Below are 23,759 nucleotides of genomic sequence, written 5' to 3' on the forward strand. Positions count from 1 at the left end.
AGCCTGCGCTCTAGAGCCCATGAGCCACAACTACTGAAGCCTACGCGCCTAGAGCCCGTGCTCTGCAACAAGAGAAGCCACCGCAATGAGAAGCCTGCGCACCGCAACAAAGAGCAGTCCCCGCTCGCCGCAACTAGAGAAAAGCCCACGCGCAGCAACAAAGACCAAACGCAGCCAATTAAAAAATAATAATAATAAGAAGAAGAACTTAAAACAAAAAACAAATAAAACACCCAGCTCAGGTCACTGCAGTTTTACTCACCCTTTTTTTCTCTTCTCTCTCTCTCAGTAAGGTATCTCTGTCCACCAACTTGACCACAGTGGGCAGTCCTGAAAGGCCAACAGCCGTGAGACGAGGCCGAGCCCAGCGCTGCCCACACCACTCCCACCCACGGGGCCCCCGAGAGAAGCCAGGGCCTCCTTCCTGCTCGCACAGGTCAAATGTTAATTGTGCTGTGGGGAGGCCTTGCTGCTCAAGACCGAGCACCCAGGAGGCATAAAATAAGACACTCATCTGCGTGTTTAAAATCCAATAATTTTCGTGCAGCCCAAACTCCCACCAAGTCGAAACACAAGCTGTGAAACTTGCTGATGATCCACGTGACACAGGCTGCCTCCCAAGTGACAGGCCATGAGAAAAGGCGGCCAGTGGCCCCGCAGAAACAGGGCCGCCGGGCAGTCAGGCCGCAGGAGAGGAGGTGCTGGCAGTGACGCCCAAGAAGGTACAACTACAGGTCCCCTGGGACCACGCATCACGGGGGGTTCACCACGTAAAAGACGAAGCGTCCTCAGACCCATCCCGGGGTTCTTCGTCTCAAAAGCAATCTCCACCCTGTGTCCCTCCCCCGACCGGGTGTCACGTCCAGAGAACCCACCTTCATGGTCTTCAAACCGCACGCCCAGCTCAGGCAGGACATCGTCCCGCAAGGCATCGCTGAGCTGCAGGACCTCGGGGACTGTGGACAGAGGAAGCGGTTTGGTCCACCGGGCCCGGAAACGCCCGGGCCCCACGGAAGAGCGCCCCCCTGTGCCTCTGGAGGGGCTGGGCTGCTCCACTGGCCACAGACACAGGAGAAGCCGAGACACGGACGTCGCAGCCACTGGTGAGCCCAGAGCAGCCCCCGGACCCGTGGCCTGTGCACCGGCTCAGGGCCCTGCTCAGAGGCGGGCACTGACCGCAGAGGCGCACGGACTGGGCAAAGCCCTGCGGGCGGCAGGCCCAGGGGTACTAGGATTCTGCTGCACAGAAATGAGCTCCTCGGTCACTCGGGAAGGCGCGTGGGAACGCCGAGCCCCCGCGGCCCTGGCAAGGCGATCCTGAGAGAGGCGGCTGTGTCCCACGGTCCAGGGCCCCAGCCCAGCAAGGGATCAGAAGGGGCCAAAGGCCTGGGGGTGGGACCCACACCCCACCTCGGCAACACTCTGCCTTGGGCAGTGGCGCTCCCGGCCAGCCTCGCCCCAGCCGAGGGAAGTGGCCACCCAGAGCTGGGCTTGAACGGGCAGCGGCCCAGGGAGCCTGGCCAGCCCACTGGCTTTGAAGTGCCTCTTCCAGGAGAGACAGCACACACGAAGCAGCCAGGGTGGGCAGAGCTGAGCAGACGGCTGGCGTGGCCTCTGGGCCTGACGGGACAGGCCCTTCGAGCCTGGACAGTGCTAACCTCTGCGCCGCCTGCTTAGGGCCGGTGAAGGCCCAGGAGCTCGGGGGAGCCTGGGATAGTCCTGTAACGGCCACCACGGACGGCGCCCAGGGTGTCTGATGCCCAGCCAGACCAGGGAGAGGCCAGCCCGTTTGTACTTGAAGAGCCCATATGGGCTCAACCCCAACCAAACACGTTCGTGCAGACGTCAGGAGAGGCTCACCCAGACGTTCCAGCTCTGAGACCCTGACCTCAGGGCGAAGCAGATTCAGCCTCGGGCTAAGAACTGGGCCAGTGGGAACTCCTGCTGGTGCCAGCAAAGCAGACCCCTCCTGCCCTGCCCTGTCCCTCCCCGCAGCACTGACCACGGCCCACGTGGTCACTCACTCACCTGTCCTGTCTCCACTGTGTCCCCAGAACCCAGTGTGCTCGCGCAGCACTGTGCCGCTGCCCCACAGGTCCACTCACGGGTGAATGAATGAATGGACGGTGACCCACACATCTCAGGGATGCCCGAGCCCCGGCCACACGTGCAGCCAGCCGCACAGTCTCCCGCTTCCCAGCGCCAGTCAAGGAAAAGCCCCGTTCCAGCCCCGCAGCAGGGCTGGTGGGACGAGGCCCTTTATATTTGGTCCCTCCCCTCATTCAGCCCCTCGGGGCCCCTCGCTCAGACGAGTCCCCCCAGAGCCCTGAGGAGACCCCAGGGCACCGGCCCAGGCAAGTGCCCAACGGACGCCTGCTCACCATAATGGGCAGCGAAGCAGGCTGGCCCTGCTATCATTGCCACCAACTCCCCTCCACACCCTCAGGCCCAACCCCGCCTCCCCTGGGGCCCCTCAGGTGCCATCCTCTAGGTGGCCTCCACGAGGCTGAGAGAGCGACCCTCACCTCCATCTGAGACCTGTTCTGGTCCACGGAGCTCAAACTTGCCCCCAGGATTTCTTTCCAAACCTTTTTCTTACTTTAGGAGCCGGCTTTCTCCTCCACCCTCTCCCAACTTACATTTCTGAAAAGGGTCTAGTGCCCACAATAAAGAAAGAGCTCCTACAGCTCAATAAGACAAATGACCCAAATAAAAATGAGCAAAGGGGGACTTCCTTGATGGCGCAGTGGTTAGGAATCCGCCTGCCAATGCAGGGGACGTGGGTTCGAGCCCTGGTCCGGGAAGATCCCACATGCCGCAGAGCAACTAAGGCCGCGTGCCACAACTACTGAAGCCCACACACCTAGAGCCCATGCTCCGCAACAAGAGAAGCCACCCCAATGAGAAGCCCGTGCACCACAACGAAGAGTAGCCCCCGCTCGCCGCAACTAGAGAAAGCCTGCGCGCAGCAACAAAGACCCAGAAAATGCAGCCAAAAATAAATAAATAAAAATAAGTAGACTTATTTAAAAAATTATTTAAAAAAAAACAAAAACGAGCAAAGGGCTGAATAGACAACTCTCCAAAGGAAAGGTTCAGACAGCCAAGCGGCTCGTTGTCACTACTCTTCAGGGAAAATGCAAATCAAAGCCGCAATGAGATTCCCCTTCACACCCACCAGGACGGCTGTTAACAATAATAGACAGAAAATAAAAGGGGCTGACAAGGATGTGGAGAAATTGGAACCCTCGCGCACCGCTGGTGGGAATACATAATGGTTCAGCCACCAAGCAAAACACTTTGGTGGGTCTTGAAAAAGTTAAACACAGAATTACCGGATGATCCCACAATTCCTCTCCTAAGTGTGTACCCAAAACAACTAAAACAGGGACCCGACCTGATGCTTACACATGCATGTTCACAGCAGGTTCACCAAAGGTGCAAACAGTCCAAACACCCATCAACGGCTGAATGGATAAATGGAAGCGGTACACGTATCTGGTGATTATTCTGCCCTAAAAAAAAGGAAGCACCGCCACATGCTACAGTGTGGACAACCTCGAAAACATTCTGCTGAGAAGCCAGAGAAAAGAGGTCACACACTGTGTGACTCCATTTATGTGAAATGCCCAGAACAGGTCAATCCAGAGACAGAACACAGGTTGGTGGTTGCCAGGGGCTGGGGGAGGGGGCGTGACCTTGGAGGGTGGAAACATGTTGGGACCAGAAGGAGATGGTGGCTGCACAACACTGGGAAGGCACTAAGCGCCACTGAATGGTTCACTTTAAAATGGCCAGGTTTACGTTACGTGAATTTCACTTCAATAAGTTATTTTTATTTAAAGGGAAAACCCCAGTTGGATACTTCCGAGGAATTCAATAAACCAACTCTTAAACATATGGCACAAAGGTCTCAGAACAGCTAATGCAACCTTAGAAGAAGAGCACAGACGGAGAGCTCGCCTCCAGGGTGGGGTGGGGGGAGAAGCCCGTACATGGAGACAGAAGATGCTGTCCCCCACCCCGCCCACCTGCCATACCAGCAGGAGTGAAGCCAAGGCTTTTGGGGTCTTCCCAATGCTGTGCAAATCCGGGTCTGAAGTTGCGGCTACTGAGTCTGGGGCTGGGATGGAACCTTGTGCAGGGCCCAGACAGGCGCAGAGGCTGCCCCGTGGAGAAGAGGCACTGGGACAGCAGTGGGGATGGGCGGATCTGGGTGGACCGGCTCCCAGTGGTGGGTGCACAGAGACGGGGCGGCTGGTGGCTGGCAGGGCCCCTTCTGGAAGGGAGCAGCTGCACCGTCACGACGGAGCCCAGCAAAGGAAAACAGGTTTCCCTGGACGTGGGTCAAGGGGGCGACCTTCCCAGGGCACCTGGCAAAGCGTGCTAGCCCCGGGGACCTCACAGCCCTGCAGATGCCAAGGGGCTCTGACTCCAGGCTCTAGAAGGGAAGGAGCGTGTCTCTGTGTGGCCATCTGCTGGACGCCCCTGCCAGCACCTCCCCGTACCCTGCAACTGCGGTCCGCACCCTTCCCCGTGTGTACTGTCCACAGAGCCACAGGGCTCAGGGCGGGGCAGCCTGCATCCATCAGGGCTGCTTACTGTGGGGCGGGGCTGTGACACGGGAGTGGAAAACAGATGGGCAGTGAGCAGGGAGACCTTGTCGGGCGCAGGCTTGGAGATGTTGCAAAAGGAGACGGGATCCATGCACAGATGAATGGATGAGCAAAATATGGTCCATCCACACAATGGAATGTTACTCAGCCTTAAAAAGCAAGGGAGGGGCTTCCCTGGAAGGGTGCAGTGGTTAAGAATCCGCCTGCCAATGCAGGGGACACGGGTTCGAACCCTGGTCTGGGAAGATCCCACATGCCGCAGAGCAACTAAGCCCGTGCGCCACAACTACTGAGCCTGCGCTCTAGAGCCCAAGAGCCACAACTACTGAGCCCACGTGCTGCAACTATTGAAGCCCACACACCTAGAGCCGGTGCTCCTCAACAAGAGAAGCCACCGCAATGAGAAGCCTGCGCACTGCAACGAAGAGTAGCCCCCGCTCGCCTCAACTAGAGAAAGCTGTTGTTGTGCAGCAACAAAGACCCAGTGCAGCCAAAAATAAAATAAATAAATTTTTTTTTAAAAAAGGAAGGGACTCCTGACCCAGGCTACAACGTGGATGAACCCTGAGAACATTACGCTCAGTGAAATAAGCGAGACGTAGAAGGACAAATGCTGTCTGATTCCACTCACATGCGGTCCCTGGAGGAGTCACATCCACAGAGACAGTAAGTAGACGGTGGGGATGAGGGGTTGGGGGAGGGGAGGGGAGTGAACGTTTAACGGGGACAGTTTTTTTGGAAGATGGAAAGTTCTAGAGATGGATGGGGGTGATGGTTCAAAACAATGTGAATTACTTAAGGCCACTGAACTTTACACTTAGAAATGGTTGAGGTGGTAACTCCTACATTGTGTATATTTAACCACAATAAAAAAACAATGACAGCTAATGACTACCATCTCTCCAGTGGCAGAGAGGCTCCTTCCCCCGCGCTGGTCTCCCAGTCTGACTGTGTGCCTGTCCCGGCCCTTCTAACTTCTTCCCAATTTCCCAAGCCTCTCCTGGTCACACACCCACATTCCACATCCCTGCTGGCCAGGCCTGAGCTCTCTGGCCAAATGGACTGTGGGCACTAAAGGAGAAACCGCTTCTTTCTTCTCTGTCGGTAGAGCCCTCCTGCTCTGCCGGCCCTGGGACAGGCCCCGGCCCGCTCCCGCGCGCCGTCCCCGGCCACGGCCAGATCCCGCCCCGTCCCGGGGCCTGCCCACTCCCCCCTGAGGCGCAGCTCCTCTGGAGGCTCCCTGACCGCCTGTCTGGCCTCTGCCCGCTCCACCCTTGGGACGCCCTGCCCGGATGATCTCCAGATGTGACTTCTCATCACACAGGGGACTGGGGGGGGGGGCACAGCACACCAGGCAACGACGGTGGCGGTCTGCCCCAAACCCCAAGTGACCCCAGGCAAGGCCTCTACCTTCCAGGGGCTTCGCTGCCCACCTCTGTCGAATCACGAGGATTAAAGAAGCAATGTGAGGACAGCAGCTGGACCAGGCCCGGCGCCTTGCAAGGTCAGTTTTAGCCGTGGCGGTCACTTGTGAGTCCAGACCACCACAGTAAGAAGCAGACTGCCTGCCTGACGCCACTCACTGCCCGCTTAACAACTGCTCAAAACTGGCCCCGAAGACAACACGTTTGATCCCAGATCATCCCAAGTCCCCAGGGCCGCTGGCGAGGCCCCGAGCAGAACCTAGAACTGTCCCCAGCAGAGGTTGTGCAGTCACCACGGAGCCTCTGCGGGGCAGGGACGAGGACACCTCCAGCCCTCACCCTGCAGACGCCCCAGAGAGCAGAACCGAGTCCCCACAAACAAAAGAGGTGAGGAAACGCTGGCCCCTCACATTGTCCCCAGGCTCCGCCCAGCTGCCCTGTGGGGACACTTGGCGTCTAGACGTGTGTATGGCCACCATGACTTGATTGGGTGGGGGGGGTCCCTGGATCCAGTGATCAGAGGCCAGGGACACCGCTCGTCACCTGCAACACCCAGGACAACCTGCAGCAGAGGACGGGCCAGGCGTGCCCAGGCCAGGGAGCGCGTGACGGCCTCACCTCTGTGCTCACGGGCGACCCTTCGCACTCCTTCCCGGAACTCCGACAACACCTGAAGGTACGGCATGACTGTGGGCTCGAGCTGCGGAGAGAATACTTTGGGTCACTGAGAGACCAGCCACCCTCGTGTTTATGAAGGACAGGGCCCAGTACACGCGCCGCAGGGCAGGGCTGCCAAGGGACGTGTGGCTGGCGGACGCCCCGCTGTGACCCACATCCAGGGTGCGGGTGCCCATCCCCGACGGTCGGCTCATGGACACAGGGGCGCCCCGCGTGGCGGCACGGATAGCACAGTAAGAGGGTCCCCTTCCCCCCAGCGAACTGAGTCCTGTGAGCGGCCCCGCCCAGTGGCTCACAGGAGCCCCTTTGTCTCAGGCAGACACAAGGCTGTTAAAAGCTGTTAAAAGCCCGTCCCTAAGGCGACACTGGGCGTTCCCAGGAGGGATGGTTTTCTGAGGCTGAGGCCATTCCTCTTGGGCTGGGGCCTCCCTTCCCCTGGGGCCGGCACCACGGAGCCCGGCGTGCTTGGGTCCGACCTGAGGCCACACACACGCCTGTGTACCATCAACTGTCTGCTGTCCACACGCACCCTCACGTCTGCGCAACACTGAACCACCCGTGGTGACGCAGAGGCCGCCATGGGACGCAAAGTCCACTGGAAAAGGAAAACCCAAGGGGCCTCCCTGGTGGCGCAGTGGTTGAGAGTCCGCCTGCCGATGCAGGGGACACGGGTTCGTGCCCCGGTCTGGGAGGATCCCACATGCCGCGGAGCGGCTGGGCCCCTGAGCCATGGCCTCTGGGCCTGCGCGTCCGGAGCCTGTGCTCCGCAACGGGAGAGGCCACAACAGTGAGAGGCCCGCATACCGCAAAAAGAAAAAAAAAAAAAAAAAAAAAAAGGAAAACCCAAGAGGGCGAATCCAAACCAGAGAAATAACAATTTTATGGAAAACCTTTTTTGTTACATCTACCATATTTTTCCACTAGACTTTTGAGCAAGGTCTCTGTGCCTCTTAATTAAGTCATTCGGCAGCTCAGTGACCAAAATCCCAACGATTAAATGCAAAGGCTGGTGAGGCCAAGCCCTCAGCGCGGCCTAAGCCACTTCAGGCCCAATCTTGCACGCGTGGGCTGAGGACACGCCTACCCGCCCGCACACGCACACGGCCGCAGGGGAGCCTCGCTGCGGGGAGCTGGCCAGCGTGCCTGAGGTCGGCCTGGAGGAGGGTCTCAGGCCGGCACCCCCAGCGGCCCAGCTGACTACACTACCCGAGCACATGCTGTAGACCGCTCAGTGCTAGGTGGTTCAAGACCTGCTCCTAAAACAATGCAGGTCTGGAAGTAAATCTGTGAACTCTGAAAGGCGTGACCTCGGGCCCATCCTTCGGCCCAGCCGGCACCCACCACGCTTCTTGGGGCCACTTATTCCAGGCAGCTGTCTTCAAAAGGCGTGCGAAGGCGGCTCGGGGGCCAGAAACACCAGGCATCCGATGTTGGACGCATTTTTTTAAAGCTCAAAGGCAGACTTCCTTTAACCGAGGTGTTTCTAGTGTGTGTGTGTTTCTCCTTAAAGAAAATACACGTCTAGTACTGCTTACACGAGCAAACAAAGCAACCGCGTGGGTTCCCTTCCTTAAAAGTACCAAGTACCACAGCAACAGCCACTTCCAAGGCTGACAAGGGGCCCGGGGACAGCGCCTGGCGTTCTGTTTTCTGGGGTGGAAGCCGGCTCCTGGGGAAACACCCCTAAACTCCGTCTGCAGGAGAGGGTGCCTCACACCGTCCCTCACTGGGTAACAGGACTTTTTAAAGGTTTTGCCGTTTTACTTTGGACTTGACCCATTACGTGTAAGCATTTACATGTGTCTTCTAACAAAATACTTAAAGAGCGTTCCTGACCAGGGGAGGAGGGCGAGCGCGTCTCAGATGAACCTGAGTGTGCGCCTGTCCTACGTGATGTTCCTCCCGCAGCAGAAACCGTGTGTCTGCCCGGATGCCAAGTACGAAGGAGACACCGACAACCACCAGCGAGTTTTCTCACTTGCACGGACCCACGGACAGACGGTTCCACGTGTTGTCTGCCTACAGGTGCACGCGTGCCGGTAAACACGGGCACGGGACTCCTGATGCCCTGCGGCCATAGTGATGCCCATGGCCGTGGTGATGCCCGTGGCCATGGCTCAGATGTCTGGGGGCTGAGGACCGTCCCATGCAGCCTGGTCTCCTGGGACCGAGCTCACAAAGACAACCCAGTGGTGGTGAGGACGGGGGCGGACTGTGCCCAACTCCCCAGCCGGGCTGAGACTCGGCCACGTGGGGCTCAGGCTGGAGGGGCCCAGGGCAGGCTGGGATCTAGTGCTGGTCTCAGATGCCCCAGGAGGGAACACCAAATTGGCGGGGTGGCCAGCAGGGAGCTTCTCTGGGCCCAGGTGTGCTTTACTCACATTGAGGCTGGTTCCAGGTCCTCCGACGGGGAAACCCAGGGAGCTTTCCTCTTCTATGGCCCCGAAGATCTAGGGAAGAAACAAGCATGCAGGACAAGAGGTCCTGAGAGATGGCAGGCAGGGACCGGTCCTCGAAACACGCCGCTGCGCCGGTGGGGTGGGGGTGGGGGCGGAAGTGCCGACGGCCTTGCCGGGTGGGGAGAGATGGAAACCCAGGCCTGGGTGCCCCCGCACCTGCCCCAGGACGAGGTCTAGCTCCTGCTGCCCCTCCGGCCCCTTCCCAGCCTGAGCCGCTGGACCACGGAGCCCCCTGCAGAGGAACCGGGACTTGTCAGCATGAGGCGGGCGTGGTGAACAACATGTTAGGGCCACTTGTGGGAAAAAGCCCTTGTGCTTTTCAAACCTCCAGACAGGAGGGGAAAAGCTGAGGCAAACGGGCGAAATTGCTCGGAGCGTGGGCAGGGGCGGGGGGCTTGCTGTCTCGGGCACAGGTGTGGCAGGACCTGAGGACAGCGCGGCTCCCACGACCCACGGGCCCGCACTGGCACCACGGCAGGGGGGCTCACCTTCAGCATGTGCGTGAGGTACCGGGCGATGCTCTCCAGCAGGGTGCGGTTGGGCCTCCTCCTCGCGGCCTTCCGCGCTGCCATGTAGTGGTTGCACTGGCCGACTAGAGCCCGCATCTCCTCCAGGACGGTGCGCGTGTCGACGTTATCACAGAGCGCCTCGTGAACCGCGGCCTTCTTGTCGTAAAAGCTGAACGGGAAGCGGAAGAGGAAGGCGGGGGGGCGTCAGACGGACGACCTTCCCGGGGCGGCCCGTTCTGAGTGTGGCTCTGCACGAACGGGAGGGACGGCGCCCCCGGCCTCCCCGCTGGCGGGCGTGCTGCGGGCACCGCCCGTGTGCCCCAGAGGGAAGGCGCCGCCTCACCTCTCGTTCAGCTCTGTTTCCTTGTCTTCCCACTTCTCAAACTGACCGGCTACCTCGACGGGGGCTCGGAGGAGGTCTTTCACATTTAAGAAAAACTCCTAAAATATGAAAATTCCTTCTAAGAACATTCAGACCTTTCCATCCCAGAGAAACCTGGGAAAGAGCCGTTCTACTGACGTGCCTCCACTGCAGGTGCGATCGGAATGTCACACAGGTGTAGGAAGGGAAGGGAAAGGTCTTCCCGTAAGACAAGTGGCTCCGGTTTCAGCCTTCGGGGCCCCTGAGGTGCAGCCAGCGGGTGGGGCTGAATGAAAGGCGCCACACGTGGCATGAGGTGTCTTGGGAAGGTGGTGTGGAGCTGGCCTCCCCCCAGAGCTTAGTGGCCTTGGCCGCGTCCCGTTCCTCCTGGGGGACGCGGGGAACGGGCACCACCTCCCCCTGTGCTGGACCAGAGTTGCCTCGGGGGGGCGGGACCCACGTTCAGGAGCTTCTCGTACTGCAGCACCGACTCCATGGTGTTGGCCGAGTAGTCCAGCGCGTCCTTCCACGAGTGCATGAGGAAGGCCAGGCGCAGCTGCCGGGCTGGGGAGAGAGGCGCGGGGCTCCTTACCTCCCGAGCGGCTCCGTCCCCGCACCTCTGACAACAAAAGCGCCCAGGCCTCTTTACCTGAGTGCTTCTTCAGCGCGTCTTTAATGGTGACAAAGTTCTTGAGCGACTTGGACATCTTGCAGCCGGCGATGGTCAGGTGGCCCGTGTGCAGGAAGTACCTGACCCAGCAGTCGTTCTCAAAGTAGGCCTGAGCGGACAGGGCAGGTGTGGGGGTCAGGGGCACCGCTGCGGGCTGGACAGAGGGCGCCGGCCGCTTTCTGGGCACCTGACATGCTGAAGCAGTGCCGCCAGGTGCGAATCCAGGCCTGCGCTGCCAAGGGCCGGGCCGCTCACACGCGAGCCAGACTGAATAATGCGGTTCAGAGCCCCTGCCGTGGAGGCCAGGCTCTGCTGGGGAGCCCCGCGCCGCCCCCCGCCGCCGCATGCCCAGGACGGTGACCTCGGCCCCTACCTCCGACTGCGCCAGCTCGTTGTCGTGGTGGGGGAAGCGGAGGTCGAAGCCCCCTCCATGAAGGTCCACTGAGGCTCCGAGGAGGGTGCCTGCCATGGCCGAGCACTCGATGTGCCACCCTGGACGCCCCTAGGGACCCAAACGTGGTGAGCGCCCTGACCGCCCCCTGTGACGGGCCAAGACTTGCTCCCCTGTCCACGACCCTCAGAACCCTTGAGCTCTATGGGAACGAGGGTCAAGTCCCACACACGAAAAGACGAATGGGGCCCCAGGCTGTAAAGCTCACAACAAGCTTCGCGAAGGCCGAGGAATCCCCCGCTCCCAACACCCCTTCCCGCAGCTCTGGGCCACCAGGACTGTTGTCACAGGGGATGTCGGAGGGTGGATCTGTCCCCTAGTATCCCGGGTCAGAGACTGTCAGGACAGAGGGGCCTCCGAGGCGGTCCAGTGCCCCCACCCCAGCCATGCAGCGGAAGATGCAAGTCCCAGGAAGGGAGGGAGGTGACGGCCCCAGGCCCGGGCGCCCCATCCCAGGTGCTCACCTTTCCCCAGGGGCACGGCCAGGATGGCTCCCCGGGCTTGGAGGCCTTCCAGAGGGCAAAGTCGCTGGGGGACCGCTTCTCACTCAGGCGCTCGGCCGAGACGCTCAGGTCGCCTGCGGACACAGGGGAGGCAGGTACTCGGTGGATGGAATTGTCTCGGTCCAGGGACGATTCAGGTACTTGTTTGTTCACTTGGTCAAGCACTCCTTCAAGTTGACTGTGACCAGATTTTGGAGTTGCCCAGGGTCTAGTTACGAAGCCCTAACTGCAAGCTCAGAAGCCACGGCCTCACGAGTCGGCGTCCAAGGGCGAGGACCCCCAGACCTGGACCTGCAGCCCCCGCCTCCACTGCCGCCCCACCTCGGCCCCTCGTCTAGGACAATGACAGTGCCTGGCCCAGAGTGTGAGGCGCTGTTCTCATGGGCCTGCCTCGGGGACCCGGGCTTGTGCAGGCGGGATCTTGTACTAACACCCGGCGGGCCTCTTGGCTGTGGTTCTGGGGGGCATAAGGGCGACCAGGCTGCTGTGTGTGGCCTCCCCAGCCTGGAGGTGGCAAGTCAGGACACTCGCTCATCCTCCCGTGTCCATACAGGGCAGTTGCGGGAAGGAGGCTATGGACCAGTCTGAACCCAAGAGCGAAAGGGAGCACTGCTCCCTGGGCCAAGTTCAGTTTTTTTGGAAGATCCTCCCCCTCTCCCTCCCCACACCCCCGTGAACACAGACGAAGCCAGTCAGAAAGGGAATCCACGGACGGCCCCACGGGAGACCTCCACAGACCACGTGCTGGGGCCGTGGACACATCCGCCGCCTGAAAATGAACACCCACTGGTCAGCCCAGCCTGCAGGCAGAGCATCCCCGAGGGGGGAGGCAGGGGGGGTTGCTTGCTGGGTGATGGGGCCTCTGCCCGGCACTCAGGCCCTAAAGGGCCTCACCAGGGCGCCTGCTGGAAAACTCCAGAACAGGAATAACTCTCATTCTCCTGTCCAGGCTGCAAATGCAGGATGACTGGAAAAAGGCCACTTTGGGAGAGACACAGTGCAGACGGAGGCGCCGCTGAACACAAAGACTGGGACGGTGAAACAGGCACTAAATGCAGAATACTTGGAAAACACGACAAAGAACCAGGAAAAGGTGCCACAGTTGGAAACGCAGGGATAACTACTATTAACATGTTGGCGTCTTGATTTGTGGGTTTGTGGGGTTTTTAATCCACGTAAGAAGAACAGAAGACACATCCAACAAACAGGACAAGCGCCACCCTGGTCTTGTATCTATTTTCTCACCGTGCGCATTTTAACCACGGTGTCGGCGAAGGCAGTTATTCAAAAACGTAATCTGACCTGGCGCCGGGACCTTCTCTTTTACCCGCCCTTTACTGGACAGATAACTGTACCTTGGGGTTTTAAACTTTTCTTTATAATGAACATAGTTACTCACGAAGGTATCTAACGTTAAAGATTAACTCTGAAAAGTTCTGTAACAGAGGATCCGCTCTGTCTCACACACCCTTCCCCCACTCTGCATCTCACACAAATGTCACTACCTGGTAACACTTGCTATCTGCTCCTGATTTTTTAGGGAAGAGAGATAAACCACACGATCCCTCTGCTTCCCCTCTTGGTGTCATTTCTGGTCCCCTGACATGGCTCTCCCACCGTGAGCCCCATGATCTGAGTGGTCTGCCTCTGATGCCTGGCCCTGCTCAGTGGCCTTGAGTCTGAAACGCCGGTGGGTCGGGTGGTCACGCTGTTAAACTAACTCGGTCTGTCTTTCCTCCATGCTTCTGTGTCGCCCTATTTTAGGTTCTGATATCTCTTTAGAACAGAGCCCTTGAGGTAAAGATACTTGATCAAAACGTATGAACATCGTTCAGTCATACGTTGACGGCACTGTAACCTGTACGGTGAGGCTGCCTTTGTGTCCTGACAAAGACTCTTGAGTCTGTCTAAGGCCTGAAGTCTGGGGAGACTCTGTTAGCAATCCAGGACTTCAGTTCAGTCCTGGACAGTGTCTCCTCCAACCGCAGCCCGGAAATTCACAAGTCTGCCTGGCCGCTGACCGTGAAAGGGCATACAGACAGAAGTTTACCACCCACTAGACACTCTAATTGTTTAATATCTTCTACAATGTCTAATACATCACATCTTTACAGCTACCTGTCCATTTATCTTCACATTTTGAAAATCTGGACATAAGGCTGGTATATACTTACGCTCTAAGTATACCTAATGGTGAAATTTAAATAAGGACAGGGACTTCGCTGGTGGTGCAGTGGTTAAGAATCCGCCTGTCAATGCAGGGGACATGGGTTCAAGCCCTGGTCCAGGAAGATCCCACATGCCACAGAGCAACTAAGCCCGTGCGCCACAACTACTGAGCCCGCACGCCACAACCACTGAAGCCCACGTGCCTAGAGCCCGTGCTCCGCAACAAGAGAAGCCACCACACCGCAACAAAAAGTAGTGCCCGCTCGCTGCAACTAGAGAAAGCCCATGCACAGCAACAGAGACCCAACACAGTCAAAGAAAAAAAAAATCCTTTATCTTATATACATAAATAAATAAATAAATAAATAAATGTAAGGACGATAAAATGCGAAAACTGTACCCGTGGTTAAAAAAAGATGAACATTTTTATGGCCAAAGTGCCTCCCAGAAATGCTGGTGGATAAACAGCATGTGTCCGGCAGTGTGAGAGCGGCCCCTGCACTGCTCCCCCCGATTCACTGAGGAGGTGAAAGTAAACACTTATGAAAGACAAGTAGAATCCCGCCTGGTCCAGAAAAGGCACTGTGTCTCTGTTTAAAATGTTTGAATCAAGATGGGCCTGGGGCTGTCGTTATACATGGTCACACTCGCTGCGCTGAGAACACAGCCGCTCTGAGCTGCTGCCCGAGCTTCTCACGGCAGGACAGCCCTGCCCACACCCACAGTCTGGACTTCTGGATACGGACCGGGCTTCAGTTCCCGCCTAACTCTTCCCACAGCCGCCTTACAAGTAACAGCTGCTCGCTCCTGCCCTGGGATGGGGGACGGCCCTTCCCCGCCCAGTGCCCACCTCCGGCCCTACTCGTGGGATCGGTAAGTAAACCATCTTGTGTCTACTCCCTTTCTGGGTGTGCTGCACGCCTTCGACCAGAGCACCCTGGGGTTTTCCCTCCACACGCTCCCCGCTGCCCTGTGTGGGTACGTGTGCCCTCGTTCGGCACCGTCTGATTCCTCTCCACACACCCGCCTGGGTGTCCAGCACGCTGCCCTGTGTGGGTACGTGTGCCCTCGTTCGGCACCGTCTGATTCCTCTCCACACACCCGCCTGGGTGTCCAGCACAGCCCACCCAACCCTTGGGTGCTCTGGGTGCTGAGAGATCTGCAAAGTCCAACCTCATGGCTGAGGCCCCGAGGTCTGTACGCTTCTCAGGATGGCACTGCAGCCACTTACTCTTCTGTTTCTTAAGTGATAATACATTTCAGAGGCTTAGTGTACAGAGGTCCTAAAATCCCTTTAGGTAAAAAACCACGGTCCCCGTGAACCTAGGTGACTCCGATTGTGCGGGGTGAGGCCGCGGCTCCACTTGGCTCTGACTTTGAGCCGGTCCGTTTACCTTCCCCCTCCTGCAGGGCTTTCTGATCCCCGACGGCCTCGGGCACCAGCTTCCCGTAGCAGTGTCCCTCACTATTGGCAAACTTCACCGTGTCGAAGTAGACGGACCCGTTTGAAACGTAGCTGGAAAACAAAGCCATTGGGGGAGGTGTGACGAGGTGCTCACGGGCCGGCCTGGACACCCGCAGGCCGTCGGGGCATCTGCTCCAGCCGCGAGCCTCGCCTGGTTTGGCCACGCTGCAGGGCGGCCAGGAGGCTGTTCAAACAGAGCTGCTGTGTGGGCTGAGAGGGGCCGGGACAGGGACTCCACACTCCCCGACAGCCTGTCCCTCGGCCCTGCCCCTAACCTGGGTGTCACCACCCTGAGTGCCGCCCTTGCCTCTGTCTACACACCACCACCTGCCCGGCCCGCCAGGCCCTGACTCCTGGGAGCGTGGGGATTACTCCAGGCCGGGATGCCCTGTCTCCTCTCGCTGTGGCCCTGCCCATGTCGCTCAGCTGGGCAGTCTGGAGTTGCCCCGCGGCGACCGTGTGACGTTGGGGGGCGGAGGGGGTGCAAGGAGCTGCTGTCCTTCACTAGAACCCACAGCCTGGTCCCTGTGCCGGGCGCTTCCTGCTGCTCCAAGGCCCCCGCCCGCCTCACCTCGCGTGAGGCGGGTGGCAGCTCTCCTGGGTGGGGGCCTGGCATCAGCACACAGACGCCTGGCCCCCGTCCACACGTCCACTTGCTGCCTGTTTCTGAAAACGCTGACTCAAGAGACATGAAAAGCGTTCCACGCAGGCAGATGGTGAGCACGGTAACCTGGGGCCAAATCCCGGCCCGGCAAGGATAAAGCCCACCTGCCTTGGGACCCGACACGAGGAAGACTCTGAGTGCCCACACCATGTGGCCTGCGTCTCCAAAGACCTGGAGGTGCCCAAGGGCAACAGTGTGCTGCTTTGGGGACCTGGTGACGTGTGGCCTTAACTGGGAGCTCCCCAGTGGACCAGGGGCCAGGTGGTACCTACAGCATCTCTCACTGTGGTCCCCAGGGCAGGCCACGGGCCCGGGCAGAGGTGCTGGCCAGCCCCTTGGGCGGGGTGGCCCCAGGTCCTGGACTAGGCCCCAAGCTGTATGACCAAATCTGCCGGGGGCTTCGGGGACAGGCTGGGTGTAGCCAGCACCACCCTCTTGCTTCCCCTTCCTGCCTGGAACAAAGACATGGCCTCCGTACAGCTAAATAGTTGTTTGAACGGCCGCCACTACCAAGGAAAACCCAGAGGGTTCTCTTACAGAGCAACTGGGAAGCTGAGAACCCAGTGGCACAGCGGCCGCCGATCAGGTGAGGTTACGGCTCAACCGTGTCCTCCAAAGCCACATGCTGGAGTCCCGACCCCCAGCACCTCGCAGTCTGACTGTATTTGGAAAGAGGGTCTTTACAGAGGGAATCAAGTTAAAATGAGGCCATTAGCGTGGGGTCCTAATCCAGTACGACCAGTGTCCTTATAAGAAGAGATGGGGACACAAAGGGAGGGACAAGTGGCACGTGTGCACGCACACAGGGACCCCTGGAGCTGTGCGCTGACACTTCTGTGGTTTGAGCTGCCCGCTGCGTGGTGCTTTGTAACGGGAGCCCCAGGGCAGCGCCACCCTGAGCAGCAAAACCGTGCGCTTCCCAGATCCTGGTCTGGAGCCGGAGGAGAGCCGCTCTCCCTGGAAAACCTTCCTGGAATGCTGCGCAGCCCTGAGCGGGGCCTCAAGCTCACCCGTAACCGTGGTCCACGATCTTCTGGACGAAGTCCACGATCTCCGGCACATACTCACTAACGCGGGTTAGGACATCTGGCGGGAGGACCTGAGGACGATGACAGTCCTGGTTCAAGAAGAGCAGCAGCGCTGCCGGCGCCCAGAAACCGCCCCCCCCCCATCTTTAACCGAAGTTACTTGCAAAATGAAATGGTCTGGATCCCACAAGGCCTTTTGGTCATGGGGGATCCTCAGCCCAAGACAGCAAGGTCAAGACGGTTGGCGACACTTACGTTCAGGGCTTCCATGTCTTTGTGGAACTCCGCTTCCCAGAACTTGGGCAGTTTGGAGAAAATAGAATTGTCGCTCACTTCACTGCCATGCATGGAATCCAGCCAGTCGGAAAGCAGATCCTTTGCTTCTTCCAACAACACCTGAAGAAAAAAAAAATAGAATATCCGCACACACGTGCAAGTTTCACGGGCTCACAGCTGGTGCAGTCAATCTGTGTCAATCAAGGCCTCGGATGCACAGACGCGGACCCAGACCCAGGAGACCACGGTGCTCCCATGGATGGCCTGGCGGTTAAGAGGCCGGAGTGTTCAGAGCTCTGACCATGTCGCCGGAGGGTCAGGGTGGGCTTGGGGAGGCCCAGCAGTGCAGTGGGGCTGCCTGGGGCAAGGTGGGAGAGCACGTGGTGTGGTCACCCACAGCCTGGACACCTGAGTGCTCGAGGGGAGGGTCACAACGGGAGGCAGAGCCACGGTCCCGTTGGGAAGTCTCCAAGGCCACGCCGCCCTGCCGGCCACATGCCATCGACCAAAGGCCCCGTGTCACGACCACAATGGTGCAGCATGGGTACGAGTCGTGTCCTGTCACCGCAGCACTCACGCCACGCGTAGAAACGTCCACCTGAGACGTGATGTGCCAGAATCAGGGCTGCAGCCCAAGTCCCGAAGGCCAGGGGGACCTGGAGCTCTGCCCTGGAGGAATCTAGTGTTTCTGCTCATTAACCGGAGCCGACAGAGACGTGGGGACAGGCAGGCGGTTTGCAGTCCCCTGGCAGGGGTGGAGGCAAAGACCAAAGGGTGGAGGGAGAGGGCGCAGGGAACCTGGGCGTGGAAGTGGTGGCAAGGGCACTCCTGTGGCAGCTCCCAGACAGAACAGAGCCGCTCATGTGCTGCTGCGCTGGGGGGCAGCAGGGGAAACCTCCCAGGACCAGGCTGGTGCCCAGGGGCAGGGCCTGCCCCAAGCGGAGGGGCAGAAAGCCCACCCCTGCCCTCGGGATGACACAGATCATGACCAAGCAGAAGAATGAGATTCCAATCAAACAAGCTTCTAGATAATTCTTGGGTTTCAAAACAAGAAATCAAAATGGAAATAAAAAACCATTCAGAAGCAGATAATGTCAAAATACGTGGAAGTAGCAAAAATGATACTTAGAGGAAAATTTATGGCCTCAAATGCTTAAGCCAGAAAATGAGCTGAACTCCTAAGCTGCCACTCTGTCCCGACAATGAGTGAAAGGCTGTGCAACTACTCCTCTTAGATCCGTAAGGGAAAGAGGCCCAGGGCAAACTGCCGCCCCGAGAACTGGAGAGAGACGGGCAGGTACAGAGAACTGCCACTTACCGGGGCAGAAAGTGCCTGGGACCCAGTGACGGGCAGGGAGGCCGGAATTGAAACTGACCACCCGGGGCTTCCCTGGTGGCGCAGTGGTTGAGAGTCTGCCTGCCGATGCAGGGGACGCAGGTTCGTGCCCCGGTCCGGGAAGATCCCACATGCCGCAGAGCGGCTGGGCCCATGAGCCGTGGCCGCTGAGGCTGCGCATCCGGAGCCTGTGCTCCGCAACGGGAGAGGCCGCGACAGTGAGAGGACCGCGTACCGCAAAAAAAAAAAAAAGAAACTGACCACCCGCTGGAGGCTCAGTGTGGACGAGTTCGAGATCAAAACTCCAGGGCGACCCAGCCTTTGGGGCCCCAGAAATTTGTGAGATTTACCTCTAGGAGCCCTGACGGTTACTCACAGTAAATATTGGAGAAAAATCCCCTCATGCTTCCGGCCGGGGGAGAGGAAAAGGAACTGCTCTGAAATATGACAAAGCATTCTGGTCCTAACAAGGCTGCCCTCAGGAGGAACCAGCTAACCAGAACCTAAGCTGCTGGGGTTCCAGCAGAGCCTCACTGACCTGGGGGAGGAAAACGTCCACCTCCAGGCCCCTCCACACGTCTTGTCCCATCTAAGGGGGAGGGGAGGAAAAACCGAGAAACACCTGTAATGTTCACAGTCCACGGGCACAGGCCACTGAAGGACTGAGACCCATCACAGGACCACAGAGGGCATCCTCCCCACACCTCGCTACACGACTACTGACGGCAGCTCCTTCTACCCAGTACATCATGTACTAACTACCATGAAAAAAAATCACAAGGCGTACCGAAAGCCGAAACGCCACTTTTCTGAAAAGACAGAGAGAGCATCAGGACCAGACGTGGCAGGGATCCTGGGATTATCAGACCAGGGATTTAAAACAACCATGACTGATATGCTAAGGGCCCTAGTGGACAAAGCAGGCAGCCCGCGAAAGCAGGTAGGGAACGTAAGCAGAGAGAAGGAAATCCCAAGATAGGACCAAATAGAGATGCTAGAGGTGAAAGCGCCTAAATGGAAATGGAGAACGTCTCTGATGGGCCTGACTGGACATGACTGAGGAAGGAGTCTCTGAGCTTGAGGAGATCTCAGTAGCAGCCTCCAAAACTGAAAACCAAAAAGCCTTTGTTCTCAGAGACTGACAAAGAAAAACAGAACAGAGATCTCACTTGTCGCGACTGAGTCGGCGCAGCCAAAATAAATACATAAATAAATAAGTAAATAAATATTTTAAAAAAAAGAACTGTAAGACAATATATTTTTTTAAAAAACCAGAACAGAGTATCCAGGGACTGTGGGACAACTACAAAAGGTGTAACATATGCACAACAGGAATACCTGGAAGAGGAGAGAAAGAAACAGAAGACATATTTGGAACAACGACTGAGAATTTTCCCAATTAATGTCAGACACCAAACCACAAATCCAGGAAGGGCAGAAAACTCCAAGCAAGATAAATGCCAAAAATACTATACCTTGGCATATCATTCTCAAAATGCAGAAAATAAAAGATAGAACAAAAATAACATATGTCAGAATCTCAGATCTACACAAAGAAGAGCGGCGAAAAAGAAATTAGTGAACCTTACATTTACTTATTTTTTTAAATTTTTTATAAATTTATTTATTGATTTATTTTTGGCTGCTTTGGGTCTTTGTTGCTACACGCAGGCTTTCTCTAGCTGCAGTGAGTGGGGGTTACTCTGTTGCGGTGTGCGGGCTTCTCATTGTGGTGGCTTCTCTTGTTGCGGAGCATGGGCTCTAGGCGTGTGGGCTTCAGTAGTTGTGGCACGCAGGCTCAATAGTTGTGGCGCACGGGCTTAGTTGCTCCGTGGCATGTGGGATCTTCCCAGACCAGGGCTTGAACCCGTGTCCCCTGCATTGGCAGGCACATTCTTAACCACTGCGCCACCAGGGAAGTCCTACCAGGTTCGATCCCTGGTCCAAGAAGATCCCACATGCTGCGGAGCAACTAAGCCCGTGTGCCACAACTACTGAGTCTGCACTCTAGAGCCTGCGAGCCACAACTACTGAGCCCACATGCCACAAATACTGAAGCCCGCGCACTCTAGGGTCCACGAGCCATAACTACTGAGCCTGTGCACCTAGAGCCAGTGCTCCGCAACAAGAGGAGCCACTGCAGTGAGAAGCCCATGCACCACAGCCAAGAGTAGCCCCTACTTGCCGCAACTAGAGAAAGCCTGTGCACAGCAACGAAGACCCAACACAGCCAAATAAATAGTGATAATAAAAATAAAGATAAAGTTAGCTTGTTGCCAATTAAAAAAAAATTCAAAGTAAGCAGAAGAAAGGATATAATAAAAAATTAAAGCAGAGGGACTTCCCTGGTGGTCAAGTGGTTAAGACTCCGCACTCCCAATGCAGGGCGCCCGTGTTCGATCCCTGGTCAGGGAACTAGATCTCACGTGCGAGTTGCAACCAAAAGTTCGCATGCACAACTAAGGAGCCCACGTGCTGCAACGAAGGAGCCAGTGAGCTGCAACCAAGGAGCCCTCGAACTGTAACTAAGGAGACTGCCTGCCGCAACTAAGACCCAGCGCAACCACACAAATAAATAAATGTTTTTTTAAAAAAATTAAAGCAGAAACCAGGAAATTAATAGAGAAAATCAACAAAACCAAATGCTGGTTCTTTGAAAAGATCAATAAAGTTGATAAGCCAAGCTAACCAAGAAAAAAAGAGGACACAAATACTAATATCAGAAATGAAAGAGGGGACATCACTACAGATCCCATGCAAGTTAAAAGAAGGATAAAGGAATATTATAAACAACTCTGTGCCCCTAAATTTGATAACCTGGATGAAGGGACCAATTCTTTGAAAGACATAATCTGCCAAAACTCACACAACATGATACAGAGAATCTGAATTAAGCCTGTATCTATTAAAGAGATTAAAACAATAATTAATAACTTTCCAAAACAGAAAGCACCAGGGCCAGATGGATTCACTGCTGAGTTATGCCAACACTTAAGGAAGAAATTATACCAATTTTCTACAGTCTCTTTCAGAGGACAGAAGCAAAGAGAATACTCCCCAGTTCCTTCTATGAGGACAGCATTACCCTAATACCTAAACCAGACAAAGACATTCCAAGAAAACCACAGATCAACATCTCTCATGGGGGCTTCCCTGGTGGCGCAGTGGTTGAGAGTCCGCCTGCCGATGCACGGGACACGGGTTCGTGCCCCAGTCTGGGAAGATCCCACATGCTGCGGAGCGGCTGGGCCCATGAGCCATGGCTGCTGAGCCTGTGCGTCTGGAGCCTGTGCTCCACAACGAGAGAGGCCACAACAGTGAGAGGCCTGCGTGCCGCAAAAAAAAAAAAAAAAAAAAACTCTCATGAATACAGATGCAAAATCCTTAACAAAATATTACCACCCTGAATCCACAAAAGTATAAAAAGAATTATATACCACAACCAAGTGAAATTTATCACAAGTATGTAAGGCTGGTTCTACTTTATAAAATTAATTAATGTAATCATCACATCAACAGACTAAACAAGAAAAACCACAAGGTCATACCAATAGATGCAGAAAAAGCATCTGACAAAATGCAACACCCATTCATGATAAAAACTCTCAGTAAATGAACAGAGGGGAACTTCCTCAACTTAATAAACAAACAAACAAAAAACAGCTACAAAAAGCCTACAGCTAACATCAGACTTAATGGTGAGAAATCGGAAGCTTTTCCACTAAGATGAGGTATAATGCAAGAATGTCCCCTCTCACCAGTCCTTTCCAACATCATAGTGGAAGTCCTTGCTAATGCAATAAGGCAATAAAAGGGCAAAAAAAGAGGATTATACAGGATTATAAACCCATCATAAGTTGAAAATATCATTAAGCTGAAAGTGCATTTAATACACCTAATCTACCCAACATCATAGCTTAGCCTAGCCTACCTTAAATGTGCTCAGAATACATTAGCCTACAGTTGCGAAAAATCATCTAACACCAATCCTATCTTATAATTAAGTGTTGAAATATCTCATGTAATGTATTGAATACTGTTCTGAAAGTGAAAAACAAAATGGTTATCTGGGCACAGTGTAATTGTTAAGTGTGTCATGTCAGTTGTTTACCCTGGCTACCTGAGGCTCACTGCTGGTGCCCTGCATCCCAAGAGAGTACTGGACTGCATATCGCTAGCCCAGGAGAAGATCAAAATTCAAAGTATGGTTTCTACTGAATGTTTATTGCTTTTGCACCATCGTAAAGCCAAAAAATCCTAAGTCAAATTGTCAGAGGTCAGGGACCGTCTGTATATTGACTGGGAAAGAAGACAAAACTATAGGCCAGGAAATAAGAAGTGGAATTTGAAATTAAAACCACAATACCATTTACATAAGCATCCGAAATGAAATACTCACATATATGTCTTACAAAATACGTACAAGATTTACATGAAAAAAACTACAAAACTCTGATGAAAGAAAGGGAGAGACATTTCATGTTTGGGGATAGGAAGGTTTAATACTGTCAAGGGGTCAGTTCCTCCCAACTTGATTTGTAGATTCGATTCAATCCTAATCAAAATCCTATCGAGTTATTTTATGGATATTGACAAACTGATTCTAAAGTGTACATGGAGGGACTTCCCTGGTGGTCCAGTGGCTGAGACTCCACGCTCTCAACGCAGGGGGCCCGGGTTTGATTCCTGGCTGGGGAACTAGACCCCACATGCATGCCACAACTAAAAGATCATACATGCCGCATCCAAGACCCAGCACAGCTAAATAAATAAATAAATAGATAAATAAATATTAAAAAAGAAGTGTATATGGAGAGGAGGCAAAAGACCCAGAATAGTCAACACAATATTGAAGGAGAAGAACAAAGGTGGAGGACTGACACTCCCTGACTTCAAGACTTACTGTAAAGCTACCGTAATCAAGACAGTGTGGTGTTGGTGAAAGAACAGACAAACAGAGCAATGGAACAGAACAGAGCCCAGAAGCAGACTCATATAAATATAGCCAACTGTTCTTTGACAAAGGAGCAAAGGAGCAAAAACAGTTTCCAACAAACTGTGCTTAACAACTGGGCATCACACGCAAAAACCATGAATCTAGACCAAGACCTTATGCACTTCAAAGATGACCTTGGCTTTGGCAATGACTT

The 23,759-nt window shown here is 55.7% G+C and overlaps 1 protein-coding gene across 2 annotated transcripts in view; it reads right to left on the reverse strand.

The window, feature by feature from the left end:
- CARS1 (cysteinyl-tRNA synthetase 1) overlaps positions 1–23,759 on the reverse strand; it is a 46,837-nt gene that overhangs the window by 3,608 nt on the left and 19,470 nt on the right. For both annotated transcript variants that reach the window (XM_060102975.1, XM_060102976.1), the window contains 13 exons: positions 17,253–17,393; positions 16,980–17,068; positions 15,235–15,356; positions 11,633–11,745; positions 11,091–11,219; positions 10,697–10,826; positions 10,508–10,611; positions 10,030–10,127; positions 9,666–9,855; positions 9,100–9,168; positions 6,659–6,740; positions 876–956; positions 263–330 (listed from right to left, as the gene is read on the reverse strand). In XM_060102975.1, coding sequence (XP_059958958.1) covers positions 263–330; positions 876–956; positions 6,659–6,740; positions 9,100–9,168; positions 9,666–9,855; positions 10,030–10,127; positions 10,508–10,611; positions 10,697–10,826; positions 11,091–11,219; positions 11,633–11,745; positions 15,235–15,356; positions 16,980–17,068; positions 17,253–17,393 — 1,416 coding nt within the window. The remainder of the gene's footprint in view (positions 1–262; positions 331–875; positions 957–6,658; positions 6,741–9,099; positions 9,169–9,665; positions 9,856–10,029; positions 10,128–10,507; positions 10,612–10,696; positions 10,827–11,090; positions 11,220–11,632; positions 11,746–15,234; positions 15,357–16,979; positions 17,069–17,252; positions 17,394–23,759) is intronic.

This window comes from Mesoplodon densirostris, chromosome 7 (assembly GCF_025265405.1).
Source record: "Mesoplodon densirostris isolate mMesDen1 chromosome 7, mMesDen1 primary haplotype, whole genome shotgun sequence".
NCBI lineage: Eukaryota > Metazoa > Chordata > Mammalia > Artiodactyla > Ziphiidae > Mesoplodon > Mesoplodon densirostris.